Source organism: Phoca vitulina, unplaced genomic scaffold, assembly GCF_004348235.1.
Source record: "Phoca vitulina isolate PV1807 unplaced genomic scaffold, GSC_HSeal_1.0 scaffold46, whole genome shotgun sequence".
Taxonomy (NCBI): domain Eukaryota; kingdom Metazoa; phylum Chordata; class Mammalia; order Carnivora; family Phocidae; genus Phoca; species Phoca vitulina.
In genome coordinates this window covers 9,491,579-9,515,353 of record NW_022589749.1, presented here as the reverse complement: position 1 = coordinate 9,515,353, position 23,775 = coordinate 9,491,579, and the positions used below count along the sequence as shown (strand labels likewise).

Sequence of the window (23,775 nt, the reverse complement as noted above, 5' to 3'; positions counted from 1 at the left end):
GATCCTCACAACTCACAAGGTAACATACGAATTTTACTGATGCAGTGGGAACTGGATTCCACGTGGGACAGTATTTGTGTGAAATACCAGGCAGTGGAAGTTTACCAGGAAGAGCTAAAGAGACGTCACATGACAGATTCCCTCAGCCGCGGTCCTTTTTTGTAAAGTTTAGCCTACAAACTAAGAGAGCAAAGCGAAGGGCTTTCTGATTGCTACAAAAGATTTCCATTATAGCGGGTATGCTTGCTGCTAAGAAGAAAGAGTAGGGTCCAGTCCCCGTCTCTCAACTCAGTTCTCCGCGCCCAACGACTCCTGGACTGAGGGAGCGTCCGGATGGGGCCGGGGGTCTTGGGGGAGTGGCGGAACCGACGGGGAAGAAGGAAACCGCGGGAACTAGGGCCGGGAAAGACAGCAGACGTCGGCCCATTCCAGTTTCCGGGTTTGCGTGCTGTCAGCCGCCTCGGTCACGTGACCGCGCCGCCACGTGACCGCGCCCGTGGGCTTAGCCGGGAAAGGGGGCGGTGGGGCAAGATGGCGGCGCACCTGTCCTACGGACGAGTGAACCTGAACGTGCTGCGCGAGGCGGTGCGTCGCGAGCTGCGCGAGTTCCTGGACAAGTGCGCGGGAAGCAAGGTGAGGGACGGGAGGCGGCGACAGTGCTCTCCAGCCGCCAATCCGGCCTGGTCTAATCCGGTGCCTGACCGCCTGAGCTCCAGGTGTACGAGGTCCCGAGGAGGGGAACAAGTGGGACCAGTGAGGCGGGGAGAGGGACCTGACGATGGGTCCGGAGGCCCACAGCCCACAGAGTCGGCGTGGCATAGCAATTGTTTTGTTGCAGCAGAGTAAGCCACTGTGGTATCGCAGTCCCTCGTGAACCACCTATGTCAGGTGCCCTTCAGATCCAGAGGGGCAGGTCTGGTGCCCCCTGAGACCCGGACGCGTGGGGCGGGTCCGGCCCGAGGACGTAGATGGTCCATGCATTACAGCGATCATGCGTGTCGTTGCATATCGAACCATCGGAAGTCTCTGAAGCTCCAACATCTTACAATCTGCTGCTCACACGGATTATGAAAGAAGTTTAGAGTTATTTGAGGTTTTAACGTGACCATTCTGAGGATTGTTTCTCCTGTTAGACGTTTACCACCACTCAGCTCACAACTGAGTGAGAAATTGTAGATCAGAGACTTGATAGGATTTCTTCTAAGCGGTGTCACCTTTCTCCTCTCCCCTTAGGATTTATCAGGCCCCCTTAAGTAATTGGCAGTACAACTCCGAAAAGAAAACGAAAACTGGGGAATCTCAAGAATCAGTCGTAGAAAGAATAGAACCCCAGGAGATAGAGTGGGTACTAGCAGCCATGAGAGAAAAAAAAGCAAGTTAAGTCCTAGGTGCCCAGTTCAGGCTCAAGAAATGATACTGAAATCTGAATTAGATCATGGATTGGATCAATGTCAGTATCCTGGATGTAATATTGTACTCTGGTTTTGCAAAATGTTACTATTGGGGGAAACTGGGCAGAGCATACAAGGGCTCTCTGTATTATTTCTTACAAATAAATGTTAACCTACACTTATCTCAGTAAAAATTTCAGTTAAAAAAGAGAACGGAGCACCTGGGTGGCTCAGTCAATTAAGCGTCAGACTCTTGATTTCTGCTCAGGTCATGATCTCAGGGTCATGGGATCGGGCTCCGTGTTGGGCTCCAAGTTGGGCTCCGCACTCAGCACGGCATCTGCTTGAGATTCTCTCTCTCCTTCTCCCTCTGCCCCCCCTCGCTCCGTGCACTCACTCACACTCTCTCTCTTTCTCTCTCTCTCTCCCAAATAAATAAATCTTTAAACAAAAAAAACCCAAAAAATCAACAGTAGCATCACTTGTCCAGATGCTGGTTTTTCTTTAGACCTATAAGATAAGAATGTGGTTAGAGCCAATTAAAATTTTTGTTAATTCAGAGTTTGAAGCAAATATTCCTACTACGTATGACTGCTGTTTTCTGTGGGTGTTGTTGAAATTCCTGACATTAACCATAACGAGAGTATTTCTCCTCTCCTCCTACAGGCAATAGTTTGGGACGAGTACCTCACAGGACCATTTGGCCTGATTGCACAATATTCATTACTGAAGGTAAATGAGCTATTTGGGTTTTGTTCAGGCATTAATAATTCTAAACTTCAGCAATAATAGGATTTTACATTTTCTCCCGAGTAATTGGCAAAGCTCTTTGGTCTTTATAGATGGTGATACTAATGCATGTCTAACATTCTTTATACAGTGGTCCATTGGCCAGTGATTTTATGCTGATCCTAGTTCTAGGGAAATTACTAGCCTTGTATTATGTGACCATTACTTAGTGTCACTGACAATTCCTTGTGTGAGTCATTTGAATTCAGGTGCAGTAGCAGTGACTTAATCCTGAAACTTTGTCCTTTATACATCTGGCTTTGGGGAAACTAAATTTTGCTAATCAAGTAATAATGTCATTTGGCTGGGAGTGTTAATGATGTCTGAATCTGGATAGGATAGGTGAAGTTCAGGGTTTTTGTTAACCTTTTGTGTATGTGTTTTCCTAGGAACATGAAGTGGAAAAAATGTTCACACTTAAAGGAAGTCGTTTGCCCGCAGCTGATGTCAAGAATATTATCTTCTTTGTCAGACCCAGGCTAGAACTGATGGATATAATTGCCGAAAATGTGCTCAGGTATCTCTCAGAGGTTATGTTTGGTCCAAAAGAGGTTGGTCCTTCTCATGGTTTTAACGTCCTGAGCCTCTTACTGCAATTCCTCATCTTGCCAGTGCATGAAAAGGTGGTCTTTTAGAAAACAGGGCAGGCGTGAAAGAACATAAGAGGGCAGATGGGAAACTCGTGAAGTTGTTCAAACAGTTGGAGAAGGGGGGCAACATATAACCCCATTTTCAGGACAGCTAAAATTGAGACCTATATCAATAGAAAGGACTCTGATTACAAAACCAAAACCCCTAATGGTTATTTTTCAATACTCTCAATATAGTGTGCTTGAATTTCATAAGCAAAATAAGTATGAGCTGATTAAAATTTAATATAGCATCCAATCTGTAGAGGAAGTTCTCAGCCCCATCTGCACTCTGTGGTACAGTTGATTGATATGGCCCTTAAGATCTTAAAAGCATATGGGCTATTTTGGGAAGTCCACTGTCAAGGAGACTAGACGTGGGAGGCAAGAGTGATCTTTCATTTTCCTGTAAGACTGTGTCACTGCATCGGTGGGGTTAAAGAGTCATTTGTTTTCAGTAAGACACAGATATCCTGTTTCAATAAACCTGAGAGCTTTAAAGCCCCATAAACGGTTTAAGAGAAAGCTAGAAAATGCATCACGAAACACTGGCTGTGAATCAATGCCTCTTTCCTTTTTTTTTTTTTTTCAGAGTTCTCTGCTCTTCTTTTTTTTTTTTTTTTTTTTTTTTTTTGCCTCTTTCCTGTCACGGAAAAAGAGAGCAAAGGAGCAACTATATAACAGTTGGAATCTGGAAGTCAATACGTGTATGTTTATCCGACCAGCATTTATTTAGTGCGTGCTGTGTGCGAGGCCGCGGGCCAGGCGCTGGGAATAAAATAAGTGAAATAGGCTATGACTCGTAGGTGCTTGTAATCTAACAAATGTTACTTCATTTGCAGTGAAGACAGACGTGGTCCAACAAGAGATTTCCACATTTTGTTTGTGCCGCGACGTAGTTTACTGTGCGAACAGCGGTTGAAGGATCTGGGTGTTCTGGGATCCTTTATTCATAGGGAGGAGTACAGCCTCGACCTCATTCCATTTGATGGGGATCTCTTATCCATGGAATCGGAGGGTGCATTCAAAGTAAGTTTGACATTCTCCTTTTTAATGTCAGACTTTGATTTTTGTCGCATTTGTGAGCATGACAGTGTCAGCGATCCTGTTTTCGTTTGCATTTCTGTGATTGCCGTGAAGCTGAGCCTCTTTCCATATGCTTATTGACATTTAAGATTTTTCTCTTCAGCACATCTTCCCCTTGTTCTTTTTTGTTGCCCATTCTTTCTTTTTAAGGAATTCTTTGTATATTCTGGACACGAGTCACTGTAGGTTATAGAAGCGGCAAGTACGTTCTCCCAATCTGTGATTTGTCTTTTCATTATGATATCTTTTATCCTGTAGACATTTCCCATCATAAAGTGCTTTATTTTTGTAATAGCTTTATTGAGACATAATTCACATGCCATAAAATTTACCCTTTTACAGTGTGCGGTTCACTAGTTTCCAGTGTATTCAGAGTTGTGCGACTATTGCCACTGTCTCATTGTGGAACATTTTTCTCCTTTTAGAAAGAAACGCTCTGCCCATTAGCAGTCACCCCCTCTCTCCCTCCACGGCTCCTGGCAGTCACTAGCCTGTTGCCATCTGTATGGAGTTGCCTATTCTGGAGATTTCTTATCAATGAAATCATGTAACACGTGGTCTTTTGTGTCTGGCCTCTTTCTTAGCATCATGTTCTCAACGCTCATCCACGTTGTAGCAGATTATCAGTCCTTCATTCCTTTTTATTGTCAAACAGTATTCCGTTGTAATAATAGCCCACATTTTGTTTATCGTTCATCTTTAGTGGACAGATGATGGTTTTCCCCTGTCGGCGATCATGATGCTGCGAACATTCTTACAAGGTTTTGTATGTACATGTGTTTTCATTTCTCTTACATATACCTCGAAGTAGAATTGCTGGGTCATACGGTAAAACTCTGTATTTTCCACAGTGACCGCACCATTTTCTGCTCCCACCAGAGATAGTTAAGGGTTCCAATCTTACAATCTCACGAACACATTGTTATCTGTCTTCTTGAAGTTTGCCATCCTGGAGAGTGTGAAGCATTATCTCATTGTGGTTTTGATTTGCATTTCCATAGTGACCAATGATGTGCTTCTTGGCCATTTGTATGTCTTCCTTTAAAGAAATGTCTATTCTGATGTGTGGTGCATTTGTTAAAGTGGGGTAGTTTATCTTTTCATTAGAAGAGTTGTAAGAATTCTGGAATGTTCTGGATGCAAGTTCTTTATTGGATACATGATTTGCAAATATTTTATCCCATTCTGTGAGTTTTTTTCATTTGGTAAAAGTGAAACACAAATTTTTTTTTTTCAACCCAGAATTTTTCATTTTACAGTTCAGTTTAACTGTTTTTCCCTCTTGTTGCTTTTGCCTTTGGTGTCGCATCTAAGAAATCATTGCCTAACCCAGAGTAATGGATTGACCCTTATGTTTTCTTCAAACAATTTTATGGTTTCAATCTTACATTTAGGTCTTTGAGCTATTTTAAGTTCACCTTTATCTGATGTGAGGTGGGGATCCAGCTTCGTTCATTTGCATGTGGCTGTCCATTTGTTCCAGCACCATTCGCTGGAAGGCGGTACTTTCCTCATTGAATTTGTCTTGGTGCCCTTGTTGAAAATCCGTCGTCCATAAATGTAAATGTTTATTTCTGATGTCGTAATTCTACTCCATTAATCAATATGCCTGTCCTTATGCCACCACCCTACTCTCTCAATTACTGTGGTTTTGTAGTAAGCTTTGACACTGAGAGGTAGGAGTCTTCCAAGTTAAAGTAGTTAAATATATCACTTTTATTCTTTTAGTTTGTGCTTTTCGAGTATTATTAAATCCCTCTACACCCTGAAGACATAGGAAATCTTATATTTTCCTTCGAAAGTCTTGGAAGTTTTGCTTTTTAAAAAAAAAAAAAAAGGTCAGGTCTTTAGCTTGAATTGTGTATTTGTGTGGAGTGTGTGGTGTGAGGTAGAGGCTCATTTAATTTTTTCCAGATGGGTAGCCAGTTGTTCCAGCCCTGGTTTTCTCCACTGCTTATTTTCCACATGTGTTTATAGCAAATGTGCACGCCTTTGTTCTCCAGAACTAAGAGTTTTCTTGCAAATGTAAATTTATGTATTTGCTTTATTTACCATCTTTATTTCAAAGAACACTTTCTCTCATAAGAATATTACTTTATCTTTAATAAAATGATTTGAAAGTGTTTTTTGTTTTTTTTAAGATTTTTTATTTATTTATTTTTTGACAGAGAGACAGAGAGGGAACACAAGTGGGGGGAGTAGAAGAGGGAGAAGCAGGCTTCCTGGGCTCGATCCCAGGACCCTGGGATCATGACCTGAGCCGAAGGCAGACGCTTAACGACTGAGCAACCCAGATGCCCTTGAAAGTTTTTGAGAACCTTATCCTTGCACAATGATTTCTTTGAGTAAGAAAGGGTACAGAGTGAAAAGTAAGCCTCCCAGTGCTCAAACTGCCAATTCCCTGTCAGAAGCAATCACTATTACTAATTCTTTTTTTGATGCTTTATGTAGCTACAGCTCATAATATATATAAAATACCCTCCCCAGGGCACCTGGGTGGCTCAGTTGGTTAAGCGACTGCCTTCGGCTCAGGTCATGATCCTGGAGTCCCGGGATCGAGTCCCACATCAGGCTCCCTGCTCGGCAGGGAGTCTGCTTCTCCCTCTGACCCTCCCCTCCTCATGCGCTCTCTCTCACATTCTCTCTCTCTCTCTCTCAAATAAATAAATAAAATCTTTAAAAAAAAAAAATACCCTCCCCACTTTATACAAATGGTGGCATATACCATATAAGTTTGGTATCTTGCTTTATTCTCTTAATAATATTATCTCAAGATCATTTTCTACCATATGTGAAAATGCTTCTGTATTTTTGTTTGAAGCTGCATACTGTTGCATTGTTTGGAGCTACCATAATTTATTAAACCAGTCCCCTTCTGTAGGATGTGTCAGCGTTTCTCATCTTGTGCTGTTGGAGGTGGTGAATAGCCCTGTATGTAGGTCACTGTGCATGTGGGCCCTGTAACTGTAGACTGTTCTTTACTCTCTTTTGACATTTGTCTTTGGACTTTGCTTATGGTAGTTTTTGCCATGCGTGTTTTTCAGTGCACTCACATTTGTCCGTATTTTCTTCCTTGATTCATGGGCTTGTGATGGAGACTAGAACTTTTGAGAACCTCTGGTGTTGTACAAAAAAATTATTTGAAATGTTTTCTTCCCCAGGATGTTGTTAACAGTGATCACCGCCTTAAAAGGGTTAACTTGAGGCAGTAGATCTCAGTGGCACCACTGACTAATTTGAATAACGAAGGCTCTTTTTCCGCCATGTTCCCTACTGGTTTGCTTATACGCTGAATCTCATCCAAAGATGGTATAGACTACCCCCCCGCCAACATTTAAATGAAAAATTTCAGACATACACAGAAGTTGAGAGTTTGACAGGGAACACCCATATACCCATCACCTAGATTCTGGAATTACCATTTTGCTATATCTGTTTCATCGTATAGCTGTAATGGTATGCCCACATGTCATTAATTCACGTCTCTGTAATTAATGTGAATTGGTAGCAGCTGAGGAAAACTTGTCCCGGCATGACAGACCCTGTCCAGAGGAGAGATTTCCTGTTTGTTTTTCTGATGATTTGCAAAAAAAGGACAGAATTATTTTCTGCTGGGAATCTCAAGCTCTTGGTTTTGTATGTTCACTTCAGATTCTGTTTAGAAATCAGAGATTTTGCCTGGGTGGTAAAGCTGAGAATTCCACCTAGTGCGAAATTCAGCCCCAATTTCTGATGGAGTTGACGTAATTTTACATATTTATGTGATTTTAAACAATGAGCATAATTTAGTGATTTTTGGAATCAGAAGGCACATGTAGATCTTTCTATGCTTTGGGGATGTGGTTAGGATCTTCTCCATCATTGTTCTGTATAAAATGTGGGAATCAGAGTTCACCCTGTTGAATGCTCAGTAACGGTGATTAATGTATCACAGCCTTCATACGTACACATAAAAATCAGTGTATATTAACCTGTTTCCTTTATAGAAACTGTTGGCTATTCTATTGTGTAGGCATGTGGGATTTGGAGGTCAAAAAGTATTTAAATGTTAATAGTATTACCATTTGTCCCTCCCAAAATGTCCTCCTGGCTTAAAATTCCACAAGTGCACAATAGAGTTGGGATATTAACACAAATTATCACTCCACCGACACTTACATTAGAGCAAAAAATTCAAGATTAATATCTGTTTTTAACTTTTAAATCTTTTTTAAAAGATAGCCTTATAAAAGGAATGTCTGGGGTGCCTGGATGGCTCCTTCGGTTGAGCATCCAACTCTTGATTTCAGCTCAGGTCATGATCTAAGGGTCATGAGATCGAGTCCCATGTCAGGCTCCATGCTCAGTGGGGAGTCTGCTGGAGATTCTCTCTCTTCCTCTCCCTCTGCCCCTCCTCCCACGCTCGCTCACTTTCTCTCTCTCTAAAATAAAAATAAGTAAATCTTAAAAAAAAAAAAAAAGGAATGTCTATAGTAATACAACTTTTTAAATTAAAAATAATATGAATGCTGGGGCACCTTGCTGGCTCAGTCTGTAGAGCATGGGACTCTTGATCTCTCGGGGTTGTGGGTTTGAGTCCCATGTCGGGTATAGAGATTACTTAAAAACAGAATCTTAGGGTGCCTGGGTGGCTCAGTCGGTTGAGCGGCTGCCTTCGGCTCAGGTCATGATCCCAGGGTCCTGGGATCGAGTCCCGCATCGGGCTCCCTGCTCTGCGGGGAGCCTGCTTCTCCCTCTCCCTCTGCCTACTTGTGTTCTCTCTCTATCTCTCTGTCAAATAAATAAATAAAATCTTTAAAAAAAAAAAAAAAACAGAATCTTAAAGGAGCACCTGGCTGGCTCAGTCGGTTAAGTGTCTGCCTTCGGCTCAGGTGGTGATCTTGAGGTCCTGGGATTGAGCCCCACGTCAGGTTTCCTGTTCAGCGGGGGTCTGATTCTCCCTCTTCCTCTGCCCTCCCCCCCACTCATTCGTGCTCTCTCTCTCTCTCAAATAAATAAATAAAATCTTACATAATAATAATAATATGAATGCTATTTGGAGAGATGTTCCCTAATATTTTTTTTCTTGAATTTTTATCTTAACTTCTGCTCCAATCAGGAGTTTTAAGTAATTTTGCCAGAAAGTGTGTCTTCAGACATTTTTTTTCACCTTTCCTATTCAGTGAAATATTAAAATACCCCAGACTTGGAAGAGCCATCATCCGGCAGGGCTTCCAGTGGTGACCAGATACTCCTCACAGTGTCTTCGGGGGACAGCCCTCCTTCCTCCCAGGGGCGGAGTGCTCGAGTGCTCCACTCTGTCTTCCCTAATCCCTTTGGTATCCTTTCCCTCCTGGCTTTGGAGACTAGACACGTTGGGTGGGTGGGTGGAGAGCAGGTGTCTGGTGCGATATACCATTTTGACTTATTATTTCTTTTTGTGGGGAGGCAGAGGGAGAGGGAGAGAAAGAATCTTAAGCAGGCTCCACACCCATCACAGAGCCTAATGTGGGGCTCGATCTCACAACCCTGAGATCATGACCTGAGCCAAAATCCAGAGTCAGACGCTTAACCGACTGAGCCACCCAGGCGCCTCATGTACCATTTGACTTATGAGGAGATAATGATTGTGAACAATATACAAACAATTCCAAATAATAAAAGCTACCATTTATTAAGCACTTACTATATGTTTCAAGTGCTGGGATTTAATGTTTTACATGCATTTTCTTCATTTACTCCTTACACCATGTGGAATGTACTCCCTTCTACAGATGAGTAAATTGAGGCACACAGAGGTTATGTAACTGGCCTAGGGAGCAGCTGGTAAGTGGCACAAAGGGGCTCAGATCAGGGCGACCTGAGTCAGTGTCAGAACTGAGCATTTCCCCTCTCGCTTCCCAACTGGCTTTGTGTGTATTTTGTTGGCCTTGACGAAATATACCTTATATATTTTATAAAGTAAAGTGTATTTTCTGAAAATGAGATCAGATTCCAAATTTCGTTCAGCTACCCCTTTTCACTCCTCAACATGTTAGGACCTTTGTTATCAGCATATATGAAAATCTCATGTTGTGAAAACTGCTAAGTATTCTGTTGTGTGGTCCTCTGGCACAAAGAATGTGTGCCTTTGTGGGTATTAGCAGGTGGCCTTCCCAGAGTGCCCTCCCAAAGTCTGCACTCCCCACAGGGAGCCAGAGAACCCATTCTCATTGTCCGTCTTTGTTAATCAGTTTACTTGAGAGTCGATAAATAAGAAGAATTGGTGTGGTTGGTGAACACTTTTCTTCCAGAAGGCTCTGCCAGGTGCTTCCACAGCTGGATCCCAGTAGCACAGCTGTTGGCCTTGTGTTCTTGACTGCCAAGTAGCAGCCTGACGAAACGGTCTTGTGTCCCCAGCTTTCCAGGCAAAGTGGGAAATAAGGGGAAAGTCCCAGGGCCAGGCAGAGGCAGGTACCCAGCAAGCACCCAGTGACTGGGGCCTAACAGTAACCACCCTTTCTCCCCACAGGAGTGCTACCTGGAGAGTGACCAGACGAGCCTCTACCACGCAGCCAAGGGGCTCATGACCCTGCAGGCTCTGTATGGGACAATCCCCCAGATCTTTGGGAAAGGAGAGTGTGCCAGGGTAAGAAATGGTGCATGTTTCTGGGGTGAAGGAAGGGGTGCCCTGGTACCCAAAAGGGGAGCAATAGGAAGCTATTTACAAACAAGTACAGTCAATCCTATTTATGTGTGAATTCACCTAATTGCTGAAATGTACTTGTAACCCCAAATCGATACTTGCAGTGTGTGCGGACATGTCAAGAGTGGCAAAAAATTTGAGCTGCCCGCTGTGCGCGTTTCCAGCTGATGTCCAGTACAGCGATGCTCTGCCTTCTTGTTTGGGCTCTCAGGTGGTAAACAGGTGTCCTTTCTGCCACTATGTAGGGCCATGCACTACCTAACAGCATGTTTTTTGCATTTTTGCGCTTTCTCTTGGTGATTTCACTGTTTCACATGGCCCCAAGGGTGGTCCTGAAGCACTGCCCGTGTCCCTGAGCTCAGAAAGGTTGTGATGGGCCTTACCGAGAGAATACCGTGTTGCCTCAGCTTCCCTCAGGCGTGAGTGATGGTGCTGTTGGCAGTGAGTTCATTGTGGGTCAGTCAACAAGCTATAGGAAATCAAGTGTCTTTAAATAGAAACACACGTAGAACAAGGTTACACACTGATTAGTTGATAAAAACCTTGTGACCAGAGGCTCGCGGAAACCTAACCCTGTGTCTGCCCTACAGCAGTGGCTCAGGACTCGCCGGGTCCGTGCTCGTGGCCACTTTACGGGAGTCCCTCGAATAACGCGAACAGACTACATCCGCGTTCTCATGCCTCGAAGAGCAGTGGCCGCCATCAGCGCGCATGCGTGGTGGGAGTGGCTGGCCAACACAGACGCTCTTCTCTGGCTGCTTGCTTCTGATCAGTCTCACCCTTCTACAGTTTCTCTCCTTTTTAAATTTTTTGATTGTCTTTCTGTTTTTAGCTACATTTTAAACTCTGCTACTTCCCAGAAAAGTCCCACCTGATCTAATGTTTTTTTTTCCAGCAAGTGGCCAATATGATGATCAGGATGAAGAGAGAGTTTACAGGAAGCCAAAATTCAATATTTCCTGTTTTTGATAATCTCTTGTTGCTCGATCGAAACGTGGACTTATTAACGCCTCTCGCCACTCAGCTTACATATGAAGGACTCATTGATGAAATTTATGGCATTCAGAACAGTAAGTAAAGTGACATCTGTGTTTCCTGAAAGGTCCTTGGATAGAAATCTCCAAAAGGTCTTTTTTTTTTTTTTTTTTAGGAGATGCTTTCTCAAATTAGAGGATATTTGAGAAAATACAATACTGACTTTTGGCTTTCAGACACCAGATTAAACAAAATCCAAGCAAAAACTGCTGTTGTCAGTCCCACGACAACAGCTAAGCCGGATGCTTAGTGTGCAGGCGTCTGCTTGTCCCCGTGAGCAGTGGCCCTGGGTTAATGCAGGTGGCACTGCAGTTTGGAGAATGCAGACCCTCATGGCTGGCGGTTGTTGGGAAAGCTTGTTGGAGAGGTGGCATTTGCACTGGGTTTGGGGAGGGGTAGGCGTAGAGGGCCACAGCGAGTGGCAGGCCTCATCAGAGACACAGGGACGCTGCTGTGGACATTGCAGTGGGGCGTATCCAGGGAAGGGCCGACACTCGAGGTTGGAGACACAAGATGGAAGATGGGGGAGGCCTCCTAGCGTTTAGGTGTGACAGATCATTAGGTCAAAGTTCACAAACATGTTGGTTTGGTTTTGGCCCACACCATGCTTGTTTATTTCTGTCAGCATTTAAAATTTCAGAAATGTTTAATAATAGTCCTGGCGTATTTCTTTATGATCAAAGCGTACTTTGATCGTGGAAAAATCAAAACCTTAGTATTATATGCCATTGTTTCCTAAAGCTGGCTTACTTCTCTCCTGAGTTGGAAAATCCTGTTTTGTGCCCGGCACTTTGATCCGTTCTTCCATTAAGGCACACAGGTGCTTGCTCCCTTCCACTGTCGTTCAGGTTATGTGAAATTACCTCCGGAGAAATTTGCACCGAAGAAGCAGGGCGATGCTGGGAAGGATCTCCCCACGGAAGCAAAGAAGCTTCAGCTGAATTCTGCAGAGGAGCTCTATGCTGAGATCCGAGACAAAAACTTCAACGCGGTGGGCTCCGTGCTTAGCAAGAAAGCAAAGGTGATCTCCGCAGCGTTTGAGGTGAGGCGCTTTGGCTGTGTCGTGCTGCAGCTCTGGGTCACAGGCTAGACTGCCCCCCCCCCCCCAGGAGAGGAAGAGCCTCGGGGCTTCGGTGCAGGTGCACATTTCTCTCCTAACGTGCAGGGTTTCTTTTGGAACTTGTTCCCAGGCCCCATGACAGAAGGTGTAAGTTGGCTCCTTTTTCTGCAGGGTGGCAGGAGCAGTGTTTGCAGTTTACAGGCTTTCGTCAGAAATACTTGTTTTACCTTTTCCTTTTTCGTTATTTCCTACCTCACTCAAGAGGAAGCCGGCTGTACTATAAATAAAAGATCCTCTAGAATAGAACTTGCGGTTTTGGGTGAAAGCTCTAAGTTTAGGCGCTTCATTATCACCTCCTGCCTCCTCTTGCCTGGATGCTTGTTTACTCTTGGGTGAGCTCATTTTGGAAACAGGAAAATTCAGTAAGATGATAAACTCTGAATATTTAGACTTTGGAAACGTAAACTGGGAGAATTTTTGAAAACGAATGTTGCACTGAGTATGTATTTCTAGATTTCATCTTTCTGAGGGATTATATTCATTCATTGATTTTCACATTTCTGAAGTTACATTTGGTTTACATGATTCAGTTTTGCAAAAAAAAAAAAAAATCCCATCACTAAGCGAGGTTCACTTTGTGGACAATATTCAAGATTGAGATTCAGCAGTAAGAATGCGTTTTTTTTTTTTTATTATAGAGGACACTTTTTGCTGTTTACATTTCCCTCTTAACATGATGTTTTTGTTTTTTATTCAGAAGTATTTGTGGGTAACCTAATAGTGCCCCCACAAATACTCAGATGCCCCCAAATACTAATCACGATAGGAACCCCGGGCATAGGAGGAGAAAACCTCATATATTTGCTCTCTGAAGAACTAACACAGTAATCAGGCACCATGAACTCACCTTCTCTGTTTTTCTTGTAATGGCGGAGCTGGGTTTGGCCTGATTTATTTGTATTCCATTCTTTTTTCTACTTTGATATAAATTATACATCCTGTGAGCAACACACAGAGCAGAGCACTTAAAAATAAAATACCTTCGGGGCACCTGGGTGGCTCAGTCAGTTGAGCGTCTGCCTTCGGCTCAGATCGTGGTCCCGGAGTTCCGGGATCGAACCCTGCGTTGGGCTCCCGGCTCATTGGGGAGCCTGCTTCTCCCTCTCCCTCTGCCCCTCTGCCCTGCTCGTGCTCACTCTCGCTCTTTCTCAAATAAATAAATAATATCTTGAAAAAGAAGCAGAATAATTCTAAAAATAAATTAATAAATAAAATATCTCCCCTGCTTGATGGATCTGCCATTTCCCCCATTTCAGGAAAGGCACAATGCTAAGACGGTTGGGGAGATCAAGCAGTTTGTTTCCCAGCTGCCCCACATGCAGGCAGCAAGAGGCTCACTTGCAAACCACACCTCGATTGCTGAGTTAATCAAAGATGTCACCAGTGAGTATCCTTTGGAGTGATGATTTTCATCAGGGCTGACTTGCATGCATACTCTGATGCCAGGGTCACGGGCACCATGATACCTCTTTGGGAAAGACAGCTCTATTTGAACATTGTTTGTCATTCTGTGTTAATTAAGTGCATGCATGTTCATAGTTAAATGTGTTTCATTTGTGGTTAACTCACTTTTTCCCCGTTATTAATATAATCCTAAGACAAGATATTTGGAATAGTGATAAGAGAAAAAAAAAACTCTTCTGTAAGTTTGCCACCATAATGAGGCTCTTTTTTATCTAGTTTTTCCCCTCTTATTAAGGGTTCATCAGAGCAATGTGATGTTTCTGCTTTTGTTTTTGTTTTTCCCTTGAAAACTTCCTGCAGAATTGGTAGAGAGATCATATGTTGAGTATTTTGAAAGAGCTCAGAAGATGTGTATTAAATCAAAGACGAATTTATTCATAAAACATGGGTGCCGTGTATTATGAAGTCTACTTTGAATCTGAAGTAAAACATGGTGTTGGAAAATCAGTCCTTTGTTTTCCTGTTAATAGGAAGCAGTTAAAATGGGGTTGAATTTGATGATGATAGTGAAGTGCTAGGGAGATTAGCTTTCCCTGGTATGAAGGCTAAATTCTTGGGATCTGTGTTGAGTCCTAAGGACAGCAAAGGGGTACAGTGGCCAGCTGCATGTCGATGTAATTTAGGAGCACAGGGTTGTAGGGTTTTCCATGTTTTAGAAGATTGTTTTCAGATGACAGTTTGAGCCTTTTGCTTGCTTGCGTTTTTGTGCGTCTTGTTTCTTAATTATCTTCTGTGTAGAAAAGCAGACTGCTCAAATCAACATTTATTTAATTTCTAAGTTGCAAATTTGCTAATTACATTTTAGCTTCTGAAGACTTCTTTGATAAACTCACAGTGGAGCAGGAGTTTATGTCTGGAATAGACACCGATAAGGTATGTGAACAGTAAAACTAGCAAATCACTGGTGATTTGTCAAACGTCAGATTATAGCTAGAAAAGCAACCGTGTTGATTCCCATGCCTTGCCGAGGCATTTTTAAGAGCAAGTGCAAAATGTGGAAGTCCAGATTTCTCCAAGTCATGGGTAGTTAGCATTGCTCTCCAGCCCCTGAAACCAACCATCTTTAAGGCCTGTCGTAGATAAATGAAGATATTTGCTTTCTGAGGGAACTGCTCATATAATTCCTGTAAATATCCACCTCTATTGATACATTTAAAATTATGCAATTTCTGGAAATTCCTATTTTCTAGAAAATCTATTTCCCAAGAAAGTTCCTATTACTTTGCGGCCAATAAATCGCTTCTATTATTGAGATAGACATGGTCACAGGTGCCCCAGACATTCAAGAACCTCTCAGAAGGCTGTCTGCTGTGTTCAGACAGGCGGTTGCATTGTCTGAGTGTGTCCCCCACTTTGAAAAATAATCGTAAATACCAAGTTTGTTAGGCCCCCAAACTGGATGCTGGGATACATACCTGTATATTTTGTTTCCAGGTCAATAGTTACATTGAAGACTGTATTGCCCAAAAGCACCCGCTGATCAAGGTGTTAAGGTTGGTTTGCCTCCAGTCCGTGTGCAATAGTGGACTCAAACAAAAAGTTCTGGATTATTACAAAAGAGAAATTCTCCAGGTCAGTAGATTTCAAATTACTAATTTACCAAAGGAGGAAACATCTTTTTAAAAAAGTACAGCTTAAAGCTCCTGTTTTGGTGTATTGTTTCCACTGTCTTTTAAATTTTTTTAACACCTAGAGGGGGTTGTCCTTGGTATCCATCACTGTTTACTGTGTTTGCATAATAATAGTTAATGTTTATTGAGCATTCACTATGTACCAGGCTCTAGTGAAAGAGCTTTAATGTATTCTTTTGTTTAATCCTCACTACAGCCCTGTGAATTAGAGACTGTTATCATCCCTATTTTATGGATGAAAAAACTGAGGCACAAGGTCGTTTTGTAACTTGCCCCTGGTCACCTGGCTAGTGAGTGGCAGATCCAGTGCCCAAACCCAGGGAACTGGGGTCTGGTGTCCTTGCTCTTAACCAGATTGCATTTGATGGAGGAAGGGACCTTTTTGCAGATTTTCTGATGATAATCCCTTAGCAGACGTACATAAATTAAGCTTGTTTTACTTCATGATTAGGAAAAGGCCACCATTATTTAAAAAATTCTCTCCTCTGTTGAAAATGTCTCAGGTAGTATTTACTTGCTACCACCAGCCATAGTTAAGTACATTGTTATTAAAACTAAATGCTCAAATTTTTTTTTTGGTATTTTAAAAAAATTACGTAGGTAACACATGCATTCTCATCGTATAAGATTCAAATAAGGCGAAGCATCTGGAGCAACATGTGATCCTTCCTGCACCTCACTCACACCCCCATCGCCCTCCCCAAATAGGACCAATGGCAACAGTTTGGTCTGCTTCCAGACTCCTTGTTTGCATTTACAGACAAAGAATATTCACACTCACAGACTGTGGGGTAAGACTGGCTGGATACATGTCCCAGCTCTGTTACTAAGTAGCTGGGTGACGTTGGGCAAGTTATTTAAACTTCTCTGTAAAATGGAGATAGTAATACCACCTAGCACGCAGGGTTAGAATAAAGAGACTGAGTTAATGCACGTGTGACAGTCTTGCAACAGAACACTGCCCACCCCCGAAAGTGTTATGTAAGTGTTGGCTATTACTATTATTATTTACTGTATCTTTTTATTTTTATTTATTTTTTTAAAGATTTTTAAATATTTATTTGAGAGAGAGAGAGCACAAGCAGGGGGAGCGGCAGGCAGAGGAAAAGGGAGAAAAAGGCTCCCTGAGGAGCAGGGAGCCCGATGCGGGGCCCGATCCTAGGACCCCAGGATCATGACCCGAGCCGAAGGCAGTTGCCCAACCAGCTGAGCCACCCAGGAGCCCCTACTGTATCTTTTTAAAAATAGAAATAAAATCCTACTGTATAAAGTATTCTATTACTATACTTTTTGTCCTTAAGAATATATCCAGGGGCACCTGGGTGGTGTAGCCGGTTGAGCACCCAGCTCTTGGTTTCAGCTCAGGGTGTGATCTCAGGTTCGTGAGATGGAGCCCCACGTGGGGCTCCATCCTCAGTGGGGAGTCTGCTTGAGATGCTCCCTCTCCCTCTGCCGCTTCCCCTGCTCGCATGCACACACACATACCCTCTCTCTCTTTCAGATAAATACTTAAAAAAAAAAAAAGAATATATCCAGATCTTTCTTATCGGAATGTATAGATCTGCCTCATTCTTTTTTTTTAAGTATCAAATTATATCCCATATAAAATATATATTAATTTATTTGATGCTCACTTAAGTTGGGTCCATAAATTCTGACTTTAAAGTAAAAACTTTAGGGGAGCCTGGCTGGCTCAGTCTGTTAAGCAGCTGTCTTCGGCTCAGGTCATGATCCCAGGGTCCTGGAATTGAGGCCCACATCGGGCTTCTTGCTCAGGGGGGAGCCTGCTTCTCCCTCTGCCTCTGCCTCTCCCCCTGCTTGTGCTCTCTCTCTCTGACAAATAAATAAATAAAATCTTTAAAAAAAAAAATAAAGTAAAAACTGTAAATCAGTCTTTGAAGCAGTGAGCTGGGTTAGTTGTAATGGGCAGGCAGGTCTCATCCTCCACGCTGCCCCTGTGCCCCTAGACAGTCCTTCCGTGGATTTGGGTAACATGCCCCACAGTACCTACTAAATCCATTTGTTGGAAGTGCTCTTTTTAGAAAGTGGCAGAAACTCTTTTCCTGATCTGACATCAATCCGAACGCCTTGTCTTGCAGACATACGGCTATGAGCACATATTGACCTTGTACAACCTAGAGAAGGCTGGCCTGCTGAAACCACAGACGGGGGGCAGAAACAATTACCCAACAATCCGGAAAACGCTACGCCTCTGGATGGATGATGTGAACGAACAGGTGAGACACACCCCTCCACTTCAACTCAGTTTACCTACTGGTTAACGGTTTATCGTGGCCACCTAGGCTACTTGATTTATACATCCACCTTGCCCTTTCTAGAATGGTTTTCTAATGTTTTTTAGAAAGTAATGCATTCACGTATCATATCTGCCAGAATCCCAGCAGGGAACAAAGGGCGCTCTGACGCCGGGGAGTTTGAGGGGAGTTTCTTAAGATGTGGGCAGGGTGGGAGCCGGCAAAAGGCCTGCAGTGGGGATTCCTTACCAGCCTGGGCCCGAGGGCAAGGCGAGGGAACTGTTGCAGAAACCTGTTCCAGAACTTGAAGAGAAGAGCTGTGTGGAGAGGCCATCTGACAAGACGAGGGATGAGAGGCCTCTGGTGGAGAGACACAGCCAGTCTCCAGCAGTGTCACAGAGAGGAAGCTGGGGCTCTAAACCCCTGACCTCACATGCTGCCCACTCTCCAGGTTCCATCTCGTGCCTCCCATTGGCCAAACCCAAAGAGGGCGTGGGAGCACATTGGCGTAGAGCCTACAGGTTCGCCTCCTGGACACAGAGCACGGGGAGGGGGGTGGTGGTGGTGGTGAAGAATCTGGAAAATGTCCAGCACGTGTGGTAAAAATGTCGGCCATACAAAAATAAGGCAAACAGTGAAAAGTCAGGTTCCCTCCACATCTCAGCATGGTTTTCCCTCAGAAGGAACCACTGTAACCAGTTTTTTTAATCTATCCCTCCAGGAAGATTCTGTGAATCTACAGACCTTTTAACATAAATGATGCATATTTTATACCATTGACTTCCAAAGTAGAGTCATTTGCCTTACATTTATTGTTGAGTCCAGTTTTTCTAAATTTCTTTTTCTTATTTTCTTTTTTAGACTTTCATAGGAACTTTATCAGGCTGCCTTCTGCAACAAAAGCTAATAATTAAAAAGTCTCCTCCACCAGTGGCAAAATCGGATTATCTTCCCCCCAGGGGTGGGATATAGATACTCTTAATTTCTGTGTTGTACAGGGTAAACAGTATACTAGTTCTCTTCCCTGTTCTGACCTGCCTCTCCCCACCCACCCTAACCACCACTTAATACTATATCTTGAAGATCCCTCTGTGATCTACCTCATTCTTTTTTGTAAGTTTTTTTTTTAATTGCTACATAGTGGTTTTGCAGATAAACCTTAATTTATGATTAACAGATTTCTCTTGATAGAAATTCAGGTTGTTTCCAGTCTTTTGCTAGAACAGACGGAGTTGCGGCTAATACATCTGGGCTTTGGTCTATTCTGGTGGACAAGCCCCTCTGTAGGAGAAATGCCTGGAAGTAGAATGACTTGAGTTCAAGGGATACGCACGTTGTTGCTCAGCTAGAGAGTGCGGGTTTCCCTCCAAGAAGTTTCTTGCCAAAGCAAATAACAGCATTTCATGGTCAGTACCTAGAGATGCTTTGAGTGGCTTTTGCAAGATCGGAGTTGAAAGCGAACCTCAGGCAGCTAAGAATCAGGCCAAGCTGGGGTGGATCGGAGCAGGACGTTGCTGGAGTTTGTGTTTCTGCCTTCAAAGCCAAATCACATAATTTTGGGTTACCCAAAAGGCCGCTGTTCAGTGGCTCTACGTCTCTGTATCTACACACTTTTTCCCCTTTAATTATTTAACAGAATCCCACGGACATATCGTATGTGTACAGTGGTTATGCCCCTCTCAGCGTGCGGCTGGCGCAGCTGCTCTCGCGGCCTGGCTGGCGCAGTATCGAGGAAGTTCTCCGCATACTCCCCGGGCCCCACTTTGAAGAACGGCAGCCGTTGCCCACGGGACTGCAAAAGAAACGTAAGTCAGTGGCCAGGATCTATAGCAGTTACACACTGCTGCTGTGGTTTTCGTGGACTGTGCAGTTGCTTTGTAAAGTACATTTGTAAGGTACGCAGGACTCAGAGTCCCGTACACCTCTTTTGTTATTTGCCAATGTGTAGTGTAAGCACTAGAACCCATCATTCCCTCAGGAGTAGCAGCTTTCAACCTCTGAGTTGAGATCAAAATCATGTTCCTGAGTTTCAAAGGAACTCTTTGTACCAAGACACAGTTAACTTTTTTTTTCTTATATATGATGCCATGTTTGTTTTTAAGATCTATTTATTTATTTTAGAGAGAGTGAGAGTGAGCAGGGGGAGGGGCAGAGGGAGAGGGAGAATCTCAAGCAGACTCCCCACTGGGCTCAGAACCCAACTCAGGGCTCGATCCCAGGACCCTGAGATCATGACCTGAACTGAAGGCAGACACTTAACTGACTGAGCCACCCAGGCGCCCCAGTGATGCGGGTTTTTTTTTTTAAAGATTTATTTATTTTTAGAGAGAGAGAGAGAGGAAGAGAGCACACGTTCGAGAGTGAGTGGTGGGAGGGGCAGAGGGAAAGAATCTACAAGCAGACTCCTTGCTGAGCGCGGAGCCCAACGCCTGGGCTCGAACCCACGATCCATGAGATCGTAACCTGAGCTGAAACCAAGAGTTGGATGCCCAACCAACTGAGCCACCCACGTGCCCCCATGATGTAGTTTTTTAAGACATGGGAGGAGAAGCACCCATAATAATTCTTAATTCTGAAATGTTTCCCTTTTAGGTCAACCAGGAGAAAACCGAGTCACTCTGATATTTTTCCTTGGGGGCGTAACCTTTGCTGAAATCGCGGCCTTGCGATTTCTCTCCCAGCTGGAAGACGGAGGTACAGAATACGTCATTGCCACCACTAAGCTAATGAATGGGGCCAGCTGGATAGAGTCTCTAATGGAAAAACCTTTCTAGGCTGATCAAAGTCGACTTGAATGAACTGCAAAATAAACTGCTCCTTTGGAGAAGCTGCCAAAAGGAAGTGAAACCCCACGGAAGAGTAACAGAAGAATACAGAATTTACTTTGGGGGTCAGCCTCTTCAATTACACTGTTTTCTCCTTTCTGCTTCTCTTTTGTGTTTCTAATTTCTTGAAGAAAAAAGAATAGAAGAGAATCCACCTGGCTAACAGAAACACCAGTTGTTAATGTTCTAAGCTCAGGGTCTTCCTTAGAGACCTCTGGCAACGTATTAAGGATGGTGGGGATGGATAATCTTAAACAGCTGCACAAATGAGGTCAGTTCTTAAAATAGGAAGGCAGAGACTGATGGGTAAAAATGAAAAGTGGGAAGTCTCACCCCTAATAAACAGTGCTTTCTTGAAGGCACATTATGCCTGGGGCAGTGGCTGGGTGTTGGGGCAAGAGCTGGTCCTGTCACTGAGTTGAGATTTCTTTTTCCTGCAGAGTATGGCACATTATATTTGGTGTCCTCAGCCTCTGTCTTAGGTGATCACTAAGGCAAGTGTTGATTCCTTCTGCTTTCAATTCCTCTGCTTCTATAAAGCAAGAGGGGTGGAGGGACTTCTTTCTCCAAATCAAAGTTCATCTGACCAGCTAAATTTCCATGGGTCTCATACTTATCAAGGGCTTTTTACATTGAGGAACGTGAGGATTGGGGAGCAGCTTCCTGAGAATTTTCTTAAACACTATTCAAAGACACTTTCTGAGCATACGTGCTGTTCACTCCACGACGTTTCCGTGGCAGATGCCTCCACTGAGGCGTCGGTTTTCTTCCCCACCCATCATGGGCCCCAGCACCAGCTGGTCCCACCGTGAACAGCAATGACACTTGCTTCCTCAGCATTTGGGACACCACCTCCACAGTAACTGTCGCATGTACTTCTCCACACTCAGCCTCTTGCATTGGTTTTGCTTGGAAACATACCGCTCCATTGCAGTCCCTGGTCCGGTGACCTCAGCCTTCTCTGGGACAGCTCGTCGATGGTCTTGGAGTCCAGCAGTCGCAGCTGCTCCTGCAGGAGACGGTTAGCCTGTGGGGCAGAGGAGCAGGGTATTGGTCGAGAGTCTGGAAACCTGCGTGTGTTCCCTACCTCCCTCCTGCTCCATCCTAATATCTGGAAGTTAAATCCAAGAAGGGGACCAAATGGATGGCTTCGTAGCCCTTGCCCAAGTCTCCCCTTTGTTGGGGGATCAAGGTCAGCATCCCTCCTCAGGGGAGGTGTGGCCTCTGTTGTTTATCAGTAACCACACGTTTATTCTCATTTTGTTTCGTGAGTGAATTTCTGGTAGCGCATTGCATGCTATGAGTGAAAGAGAAATTCTACAATCAAAAAAAGCTTTCTTTAAGAGTGAGGAGTAGAAGAGGTCGTATTTAAGAGATCTGCTTCTCATGCATTCAATTTGGCCTTGACATTCAGTATTTGGAAAACGGTCTTTAAAAAAACTATGCCTATTTTAGAAAATCCTTTTTCAAATACTTGTTATCCCAGGGAGATTAGTTTATACCTTCCAGCCCCAGCTGTTGTCAGCCTCAGCCGCCTAGAGAATGAAATCCACCTTGTCCCTCAAATGTTTTTGGCTCATGGGATTCAATTCAAGTCTGGTCAGGTCTCCTTGGCTGGGGTTTTTGTCCTATGAACAGATACTCGGTTGTGTCTCATGTGTCTACATTCACTTGGGAATTTATACTTGCTTGCTCAGAGCATAGTTAGGTCAGCTCCTAAAATGCATTTAGCAGAAGACTTAAAAACATCAATTGCTTCATTTGTATGCAAATAGAAAGTGGTGGATAATTATATATTATACGCCTTTGTGTAAATTCACTTAATACTTGAAGCAGCCTTTGTCTCGAAGGAGTATGCCCTTACTGAGAAAGGGTATGTGAATGGTACATTTATTCCTAGAGAGGGCGGATTGTTTACATCATGTCTGGACTTTTGTTTAGTTAGGTAGACAGTTCTGCCACACCGGCAACTCCATAAAAAAGAAGTCTATGTAGATAAAGAAGTCTACATAGGCGCTGTTCTGTGTCTTACTATACACTTTTGAATTTAGCCAACAGAGAAGTATTTGAATTGTAGTTTAACTGTAGAGCAAGAGAATACAGGCATACCGAGAGATATTGTGGCTTTGGTTCCAGACCACCCCGATAAAGTGAATGTTGCAATAAAGCGAGTCAAATGCATGTTTTGGTTTCCCAGTGCATATAAAAATTATGTTTACACTATCCTGTAGTCTCTTAAGTGTGCAATAGCATTGTGTCTAAAAAAATGTATATTCCTTAATTAAAGAATATGGCTAAAAAATGCTAACCATCACCTGAGCTTTCAGTGAATTATAATCACTGATCACAGACCACCGTAATGAATATAATAATAATGGAAAAGTTTGAGATACGAGAATTACCAAAATGTGACAAAGTAAGCAGACGCTGTTGGGAAAAAAGCGCTGACAGACTTGTTCAACACAGGGTTGCCACAAACCTTTAATCTGTAAAAACCGCACTATCTGCAAAGTGCAGTAAGATGAGGTGTGTCTATAATGGTTAAAAGGAGGAATATTAAAAGTAGCACATTTAATTCTTAAAGAGCACTGGGAAGGGATTGGGCACTCTAGCTCTGCCCTCACTAGAAATGGATTACAGTTAACCGTGACATGCTGGTCCTTCTCTTGTTCTCAGTTGTACGTTAAAGATTGGCCTGTCGGAAGTGTTTGTGTTCAGCAGAAATTCAAGAAGAAATACTTTAAAAAAAAAAAACTACCAAATGAACTGAGTGTCTAAAGCAGCTAGGAAGAGGGACTGTGGTAAGGATGGCAAGGCATAGAAATGCAGCATCATGTAGAGTGAATCATGGAGAGACTGAATTGTACTCTAAAGCCAGATGTGTTA

The 23,775-nt window shown here is 43.4% G+C and overlaps 1 protein-coding gene across 1 annotated transcript; it reads left to right on the top strand.

The window, feature by feature from the left end:
* The first annotated feature begins 490 nt into the window (after positions 1-490).
* VPS33A (VPS33A core subunit of CORVET and HOPS complexes) lies at positions 491-23,143 on the top strand. The gene is made up of 13 exons (XM_032431429.1): positions 491-633; positions 2,058-2,123; positions 2,570-2,697; positions 3,652-3,838; positions 10,386-10,502; positions 11,455-11,629; positions 12,443-12,636; positions 13,971-14,097; positions 14,984-15,051; positions 15,613-15,750; positions 17,909-18,046; positions 19,701-19,869; positions 20,657-23,143. The coding sequence occupies exons 1-13, from the start codon at positions 532-534 to the stop codon at positions 20,836-20,838; spliced, it is 1,791 nt and encodes a 596-aa protein (XP_032287320.1). The 5' UTR covers positions 491-531; the 3' UTR covers positions 20,839-23,143.
* The last annotated feature ends 632 nt before the right edge of the window (positions 23,144-23,775 follow it).

Bases quoted from the DNA above. Each gene is read 5' to 3' on its own strand.
- VPS33A (XM_032431429.1), top strand. From the start codon at position 532: ATGGCGGCGCACCTGTCCTACGGACGAGTGAACCTGAACGTGCTGCGC. The intron at 3,839-10,385 runs GTAAGTTTGACA...TTCTCCCCACAG, and splicing joins AATCGGAGGGTGCATTCAAA to GAGTGCTACCTGGAGAGTGA. The intron at 15,052-15,612 runs GTATGTGAACAG...TTTTGTTTCCAG, and splicing joins CTGGAATAGACACCGATAAG to GTCAATAGTTACATTGAAGA.